This window comes from Oppia nitens, unplaced genomic scaffold (assembly GCF_028296485.1).
Source record: "Oppia nitens isolate AA-2021 unplaced genomic scaffold, nextdenovo-longstitch-racon4-pilon3 scaffold13_pilon_pilon_pilon, whole genome shotgun sequence".
In the NCBI taxonomy this organism is placed as follows: Eukaryota; Metazoa; Arthropoda; class Arachnida; order Sarcoptiformes; family Oppiidae; genus Oppia; species Oppia nitens.
In genome coordinates, this window is record NW_026533192.1 from 1,893,734 (window position 1) to 1,903,821 (window position 10,088).

Here is a 10,088-nt window from a genome sequence, read left to right on the forward strand (position 1 = left end):
ATCTTTAGTTTTGTTGCATAGAATTGTTGTTAATTTATTTGTAAACAATATTTGTATTAATGTTAAATGTTATCTAAAAAACAAATTTTGCAATCATATAATATGATTACATTATATATTAAACTTGTGATTACTATTTGTTATTGAAATCTTAAAATGAAATAATACTGTATATTACTGATATTGTAATTTACAATTTGTAAACATGCCTTTAATACATTATACATTTGCTTTAGTTATATATTAACAGAGTTTTAATTAATATAAACAACATTTTCGGCATTTACTGTATTATATTATATTCATATTATAAAAACATTTACCAAATCATTGTATGATTTTTTCTTCATTTACTCGAAGTCCTTGTTTTTGATCTCAAATCAGATCGTCTTCAGGGTTGCTATTAAGTCATGAWATATATATATATATATATATTATATTTATTAAATATTATATAATTCACTTATTGTTATACCAGTATTATTTTTATTAAATAACTAAATATAATTAAAAATCTTAAAACATTTTTTGATAAATATTTTTCGAAAATTTCTATTTTTTCCGATTTAACAGTAATTATATTTTTTCAGTGGTTTTTATCTGGTTTTAACAGTTTGCTAGTGTTGTGATGCTTTGGTTTTAAATCATTTTTTATTATTTATTTTTTATGGCAGTGTATTCACATATGTGTGCAAAAACCAAAATTGAAAAAAACAAAACATCTCTTAAATCAATGAGACTGTAAATGATTTGATGAAATCTAAATTAAAATCAGATTTATTGAGATAATCTTTCACTCAAAATATACTTATAAACCGCACAAATAATAAACATTTATTTACTTTTTTGTTTGTCTCTTAGTTTCAATGTTTCACCTGAAGTGAGATCAAGAGATTAAATTAAATGTTAGATAAGAGTTATATAATTTCAATGTTAAGTTTTTAATCAGTGAAATAAACAACAATAAAATGGATATTTAATGTATGAATATGAATCTGATTTAAAAATTGCTAAAAAACAATAAAATTTCCAAGATTATTTATTTATCTATATTTTAAAAATATATTAATTAAATAAATGATAAATTTATTAAAATTGATAGCAATTCCTTTTGTCAATTTTATATTAATGTACTTTAAAATAGATAAATGATTTTGAAATCAAAATATTTATTTTTATGTCACAGTATTGTATATTAATAATCAATCAATTGAAACCAAAGTTTAGTGTTTACTATCATGAAATATCCATTAAATTATTAAATTAATAAAAGTTTATTTTTTAATATTAAGTATATTTGTTTAATCATTTATTATTTAAAAATTAATACTTTAAGTTGTTTTACAGCTATGATTTTGAAATAATATTGTTTAATGTTATGACAATTGTGTGTTAAAATATTATTAACTTATTATTAATGTTTATTTCATGATATGATATAAACACGATTTGTATCACATGTTAATTGTTGTCTCTTAAATTTATATTATATTTGATTTAGATAAATAATATTTTGACAATTGTTTTGTCAAATTAGGTATATATATATATTAATGTTAATTTAGTTTAGTTTAGTTTATTTTATAGTAATTGATACAAACTTTTCTTTTATAATAAATATTTTCTCATTCAATAATTACATTATTAATTGTATATTTATTTTTTAATTTTACATTTGTAATAGCATACACTCAATAATTATCAATTCTATATATTATTAATAAATTTTTAAAACTACAGTTTAAAATGTAATAAAAATGATTATAATGTTTTAATAATATGTTTTGATACTATGTTACTTCAATATTTTATAAGATGCATGTCATTTAACTCAATTAATTTATTGTTTGAAGTTTTGCAATACAAGATTAATTTACATTAATTTTTAATTTAGTTTATAATATTTTACACTTATATTATAATTAAAAAACCAAATAATTTTATTGCATTGAGACTAAGTTAACTCTTTATATGGTGTAATTATTTTAGAATTTTTATAATAGATTTTAATTTATAGTATAATAATATATAGTAAAGTATATAAAATATAATTTCTTTATAAAAAAAGGTTTAAATTATTTTCAAGTTATAATTTCACTAAAAACCCAAAGTTGTTAATTGCCTTAATGTATATTACTATTTCAAATTAAGTCACATATTAGCACAATATTAAATTAAAACCTTTTAAATTATTTTGTAAACTATAGAAAATATCGAGTCATAAATTAATTACTACTGGAGTTTGTAGTTGTTTATAATTAAATAGTAAAATAAGTAACAAAAAATATATTGATTTATTTTAAATTTATATTAATAGAAAAGACATTTGTCATTAAAGAAAATTGTTAAAACTAAAATTAACTTTAAATAAAATTGTAATATTAAATCTAAATATGGTTAAAAATGGTATACATATAAATTATATTAAATAAAATAAAAACATTTGACTTAAATTAAAGTTAATATCAAGTTTTTATTATGTTTTTTGGGGGCCAGTTTATTATTAGATTTAGCTATATTTGAAATTTTATTTTTGTATTATGAATTTTTTATTTTTATATTAAATTAAATAAAACAAATAAATTATAGCAATAATATTGTTGTTGTTTATTTCAGCTATAAATAATTATATTATTGAATACATTTTTATTTATTTTGCAAAATACTAAAGTATTGATTTTATTAAAGTAATATTATATTTAGAGCAAATTATTTTTAAAGGTTATTATTTAAATATACTAATAATTACTATTTTAAATCATAACTAAAAAGTTTTACATAAATAAAATTGTTTTAATATATTTGAATGAAAGTAATCTTTTAAGTAATTTAAATTTACAAAATTATTCTTGGTCATTATGTTTTACATTATAACAGTTAGCTTTCTAAAGTAGAAACTTTAATTAAAGATTATTTAACAATTATCACTCATTTTATATTAATAATCAGTATTTTATAAATTGAATTAAATTAAGACATTATTTTAATTAAAAAAATTGCATATAAATGTTTGACGATGTGATTACAAAATATATACATAATTTTTACATATTTGACAGCAAATAAATTTATTATAAACTATTTTATGTACTATAATTTATTAAATTTATTAGTTAAAAAAATATTTTAGATATATTTACAGTAATTTAAACAATATTTATAAAAATCCTTGATTTTATAAAAACAATTTTATTTGTAAAATAAAAAATATTATTAATAATAATATTTGCAATAATCCAATGGCGTTGTCGTTCATTTGTATTTTTAGTTTATTTCAAATAAATTTACTTACAAAACAACTTTTGAATAGCAAATTAATTTAATAAAACTCAACAAAACATTGATTTTTACTTTATTTTTTTAAGAATTTTTTTTTTATTTGAATTTAAATGAATGCATAAAATATTTGTTTTTTTCCGGGGATGACATTTCACTTGTCATTACAATTGCAATGAATTATAATGAATCTAAAAGATATTTTTTTTAATGATTGATTACTATATATTGTTTTAATAAGTTTACACTAGTTTTTTTAATTTACGTAAATTGTAATACTTTCTTTTATTTTAATTATAATTCAAATCACATTTTTAACATTTATTTATCCTTCAATCTTGTATGAAACTATTAATTAAATATCTCTTAATTAAAATTTTTGTTTTATTTTTTTGAATATTTTGTTTTGTTATATTCAATTTAATTTTAGACAATATAAATATAGCATATAGCATGTGTTAATTTAAATTAAGTAAATATCTATTAAAAATGTATTAATATTAACAAATAATATAAATTTGATCCTGAATAGAAATTAACGTTTAAAAATATATTTAAACTCTTATAACATGTAAAAGTTTATTTATGTATTTTATAAATATATAAATTTGCTAAATAACTACAACAACAACAATAACTAATACAACAATAAAAAACAATAAGATTTACATCACATTTGAACGTTTGATATAAATAATTATAATTAGACCTCAGATAATGAGTTTTGCCTCAAGAGATCAATCACTCATTTTTGTTGGTTTTTAATAAATAAATTTTTTAGCTAAAAAACCATTGGATTAAAAGTAAAAAATGTTTTAAAGTTTTGTCTAAAAAATTAAATTTATATGTATTTTAATGGGACATAACATGTGATATAACTCTTTTGTATTTAAGAAAACTTGTTTCTAATTTAATGAGCACTTCGTACACATTTAGGCACACATTAAATCATGAAAATTAATTATATTAATCATTATTATAAATATTAATAATAATAATATCATAAATAAAATTCAAAACACATTTTCCACTCAGTTTTTTTAAATTTTATTTTATATATAATTAATTTATTTAAGATTTATATAACATTTTTACAACAATTTTCTTAAATGACTTTTTCATTAATTTTATTTTTTTTCAAATCAATGAAAGATAATATCAATTAAATATGATTTTTTAAATTTATATATAAATAATTTCTAAAAATATTAATTCGTTTAATTATTATTTTTATATTTTTAAAAAACTATAAAATCTAACTTTTATTTGTTAATTTTCAAAAATCAATAATAATATTTATTACAATACTAATAAAATATAATAATTTAACATGCTAAATAAATACAGTAAATTAAATATATACTAAACGTGGTTAATATAATTAATATAAATAAAATATAGTATTAAATAATCATTTTATGAAAAATAAATTTTAGTTAATAATTACAATCATAATTTTTTTTATTATTATAAATACATTGTATTTAATTGATTGCTTATTAAATTATTTGTTAGTACAGAGTATGCTTTGAATACAGTATTTATAAAAAAAATTATTGCATTATATTTGAAATTACATTTAAATATCAAATCAATAGATGTCTCGATATTTATAAGTTTTTTTAATTTATTAATATTTTTTAGTATTAAGAATACAGTAAACGTGTAATAAATGTAGAAATTTATTGTGTATTTTGTATATGAATTGTTGAACAAAATATTGTCAACCAATTGCTTGAAGTGGCGCTTAATTGACTATATTTAATAACATTCATAAATTACGTTATTGTTTATTATATTATATTTTCCAATAGATTAGAAAAACAGATGAAATAATAATACATTTATTTTGCAATCTTTTCGTTTATTTAATAATCTATTTATTATTAATTGTTATTTTTTTAAATATATTAATAATTAAAAATTAATTATATAACAAATTTTAAAGCAATTTAATAATTAATTTTATATAAATACTTATCTATTTAAAAAAATATCAATTATTTATAATACTTAAGTAGTGTTAATATAAATATCTAAACCGTTTGAAACAAATCTCTAATATTGTAATAATTATTAATAATATTGCAATCAATACAATACAATGCAATACAATATAATGCATATAATGTCTGTCATGTGATTCAATGTTTAAACTTTTGAAACATTTATTTATTTATTAAAATTTAATTGTTTTTATGAATCTTTTGTTTTGATTATTGTTTACAACAAAACATATGAAAACATTAAATGAATGATTGATTGATTGATTCGTTGAAGTGATTGATAGTCAAACAAATGATACAATACGGCATTCAAAGCAATTTGTTGGCCAACAGTCTGGTCGGTGTCCAACCCATTGATATGAAGACCAGCTCACAGATGGATGAAAGGCTACTGACGTAAGTGTCTACTTGTTGTCCACTTGTTGTCCACTCGTTGTCCACTATATTGTACAGTCAGTCATAACTAATGTGTATTTTGTAGTGACTTTCATCAGATCCGATACACTCGGTTCCAGAAGAATGACGATTCGTCATATAAAGTGAATTCAATGGATTGGAATCAATCGGGAACTCATCTGATGGTCTCATCCGACGACTCTATTGTCCGCATATTTAATCTGAACGGCGATGAAGTGGGAGTCATACCGTCCAAAAAGCACGGATCGGATCACATTCATTGGATGAATGACACCAACACCTGTGTGTTTGCCTCAAGATATGAGACGCAAATTGGCGCCGATGTCCACAAAATAAGACATTTGGATATCAATAGTAAGACATTTCTGCACTACTATTGCGGACACGAAAGACAGGTTTGATTTCACAATTTATTTGTTATTTTTTCTATCATTGAATCAATTAATTTATTTGATTGACATTTTTCTCGACTATTTATTAAAATTTTGTCATTTTTGTGGTTTTATGTGAAAATATGACTAAAATTTTTTATCTCATTTTTTTTTGCATAAATTTTGATATTTTGTTATAACTTATTGATATTATCGTAAAAAATGTTTCTTAATTATTGTCGACTATCTATTAACTCAAATTTAATATTTAAATTAAAAGTTTTTAATTACAGTTAATTTAAATTAAAGTACAGTATATTAGAAGTATTACATGAAATAACTTTTTCATTTTTTAAAACTTGTTTTAAAATCAAATACAACAATTTAAGTCTTATTTTTGTATTACCTGTAATTTAGATTTTATGCTTATTTATCAGAAAAAAGTTGATTATATTTGTTTTTATTGAAAAATAAGTTTTATTTTTATTATAAAATTATTTTTCTTATATTTATTTATATTAGATTCAAATAATAGAAGTTTTAGTAAATTAAATCATTGTTGGCATACATTTTAGGTGACAGGTATTTCAATCAACAAAAATTACAACTGTTTTTTAAGTTCATCTTTGGATAACACAATCCGTTTGTGGGACAGTCGACTTAATGCCAACATTAAACCTGGCGATCGTAGGTCGCTATCAGTGGTCAAATGTTTGAGCCGATCAGTGGCCTCGTTTGATCCGACGGGTCTGGTTTTTGCAGTGAGCTTACAGACGGACTCATCCTTACGACTCTATGATATACGAAATTATACGAAAGGTCCGTTTAAAGTGAATAGATTAGAGTCAGATCAGTCATTAGGTGATGTCTATGGTCTATATTTTTCGCCAAACGGAAAAATGATAGCCCTGTCCACAAATGGCATTTCCATTCGTATAGTAGACGCCTATTCACTTCAAGAAAGATGTAAATTAAATGGCTTTAAGAATGAGTTAAGAAAGGACTTGGAGCTGACGTGGACTCCCGATTCTCAATACATATTTTGTGGTTCGAGCGGTAATTTTGCCGGAATCGGTAATTATGGTAATTTGAATTTATTTAATGTCGTAACGGCTACTCACACCAGGAACTGGCGTTCAATGCACGAAGCGTTCACTCGAATCGTTAAATTTAATCCAATGTTTTATATGATTGCCAGCGCTTGTCATGACATCTCATATTGGAGTCCAACCGTTCAAACAGTCAATGATCTAATTGTTAAACATCAATAACAATACATTTATTTTCTAATTATACAATTAACTTAATTTTTTGATTAAATTTTATGTATCACTTAAATGTTAATACAATTCATATTATTGTTATACTCATTACTGAATAAATAATGTTTGAAAATTTCAAATTATTTATAGACAAATCTGTACCATATAATAAATTTATATTACATTTACATTAAGTTTTATAATTTATATTTGATAAATCTAATAACGTAATATTATAAATGTCTACATATAGATTCAAAACAAATATAGTCAATAATAAATTGATTGTTTTGATTGTCATATCTGTGTCCTTATTGTGCAGTATATACTATTACCGGAAATAGTGATATAATAAGCTATTATTAATAATTACAATATTTGATTACAAAATACTGTACTTTAATTTATTATAATAATTTAATCTAATGTTATTCTGTGTCTATTTTTCTATAATTCCTGATTTTGTCAATAATAACATCCATTATAATAATTTTATTGTAATATGAGTATTACAACAAACTTATAGTAAACATGATATCATAACTTTTATTTATTTACAATATTTTTAAAACAATTTCTGTTGTTTTCTTTACTGTAATATTATTTTATAGCAAAAACTTTATTCTTAATTGGGATGAGATCTCATTAAACGGTAAAACAGATAACCTCTGACCTTCCGCCTGATAGTAGAAATAAAAATAACATTTTTATTATAGCATTGATGCCGTCTAATCATAGCATTGGATTTGTTGACCACTATATGTTTGATAAGCAGAATTGTAACTTAAAATTTAAAATAAAATCAATATATTTAGTTTTTATGTTAAAATATGTTACAAATCAATATAGTTAGATATATACCCAGGTGCATTTTCAAAACATTTTTGTTGATTTACTATTTCTATCTATAGATTAAACTTTTTATTATTTATTTATTTACTGAAGTTCTCTAAAAATGAGGCTATAGCTAAACAGTTACTATTTTTTAAGTGTAATAATAGTAAATTTATTTCAATTGTACTTTTAATGTTAATATAGTATTTTTATATATTATAAGTAATTTTATACACTATATTGACTTTAGACAATATAGAGAGAAAACATAATATCATATATTATAATACATATGAATAATACATATAATATAAAATTACAATAATTTATAACGAGATATAGACTATAGAGTTATAAAAATATGTTTTATCTCTAGTGTGACCACTAAACCCGATATACAGTATTTGTTCACAATATCTAAAGTTTACTATACATCACAAAGCATTACTATAACGAAAGTCCATTGTATAATAATATCAGTCAATTTATATAATACATACAAATTGTAATATACAATATAATATATGTTTTTATAGATCTACTATATTGTATTATTTGCAATAATAACTTGTTTTGTCGATAACATAATGAATGACTGCTGCCTTCGGGAAAAAGTCAATAAATTGAAACATTTTATGACTTTTAGAGATAATATTCTTTATATATATTTATTGATTGCTTCATAAATTCAAATCTATCATAAATTATATGTAGTTTTAATAGCTTTTTATATCAAATAAGAATATGACTATACTTAACAAAACAAATGAATAAATTAATTAAATTGTATAAACAAACAATTTATTTTATAAAATACAAGCAAACATATATACAATATACAAGTTGTACACAAATTCTCTAACTTTTAATTTTTTAAAATCACTTAAAACTTTTGAATTTTTTATATTGAATTTTATTATTTTTATGAAGAGTTTAAACTTATTATATAACTTAATTGAATAATTTGTAAATTATTATAAACGTTAATCAAAAATGTTTATATTTTTTAATTAGTTACAATGTATACTGTATTATATTGGTAATAAAAATATGTTTTAATATATATTCCCTTAGTGAGCTTAAAAGCTTAATTTAAAAAATAGCCTACATAGCTTATTATTTGTTATTAAAACATTTATCATGCTCAAATAAACTATTACTAATTAATATTTTCATTACTAATTGTAAATTATAATAATAATAATCTTTATTAATCATAACACGTTGATTAAGATATGTTTTTTAAAAATATTCATAATTATTGTTGGATACATGAAATTGTATAATTTGTTATAAATTGACTTAATTATAATAGATTTGTTATCAATTTAATGTATTATAATAGTTTTCTTAATTTTATTATAAATTTAAAATTATTTTAATTAATATTTTAATTAAATTATATACTATATATTATAGCCCTGAATGAAAGCAGTGTAATTATAATATTTATATGTATTTACAGTATAATATATATATATTTAAAAAATTATATAAAATATAAAATAGTTTTTAAATCTATTGAAATGTTAAATATGTTATTATTAGAACATAAACACCAATAGACAATATTCACAAATGTTTATTCAATTCTGTAATCAAATAAATAATAATACAGAATATTCTGATTTTTGTTTGTTATATATATATATATTAGTAACAAATCTATAGCCCCATAGAAACCAATACATTGACAAGATATATATAAAGTAAGTTATATAATTGATATAACGGTATATATATATACAGTATTTCTAGATATAAAGGTTAAGTAATATTTATATTTGTCGTTTAACAATATACAGTAAGTACTCATTGCACATGTTCTCTCAGTTAGAGACTAATACCATTGCAATCAGCTCTGGGATGTGAGGATTGTACTGTTAAGGCAATCGACACAATCTTTTTCTACAAAAAAGTTA

At 20.1% G+C, this 10,088-nt stretch overlaps 1 protein-coding gene across 1 annotated transcript; it reads left to right on the forward strand.

Moving 5' to 3' along the window:
- Window positions 1–5,435: 5,435 nt before the first annotated feature.
- Window positions 5,436–7,312, forward strand: LOC128958600 (WD repeat-containing protein 82-like). The gene is made up of 4 exons (XM_054304487.1): window positions 5,436–5,678; window positions 5,764–6,094; window positions 6,646–7,144; window positions 7,197–7,312. Exons 1-4 carry the CDS (start codon window positions 5,575–5,577, stop codon window positions 7,259–7,261), a joined length of 999 nt encoding a protein of 332 aa, XP_054160462.1. The 5' UTR covers window positions 5,436–5,574; the 3' UTR covers window positions 7,262–7,312.
- Window positions 7,313–10,088: the final 2,776 nt, after the last annotated feature.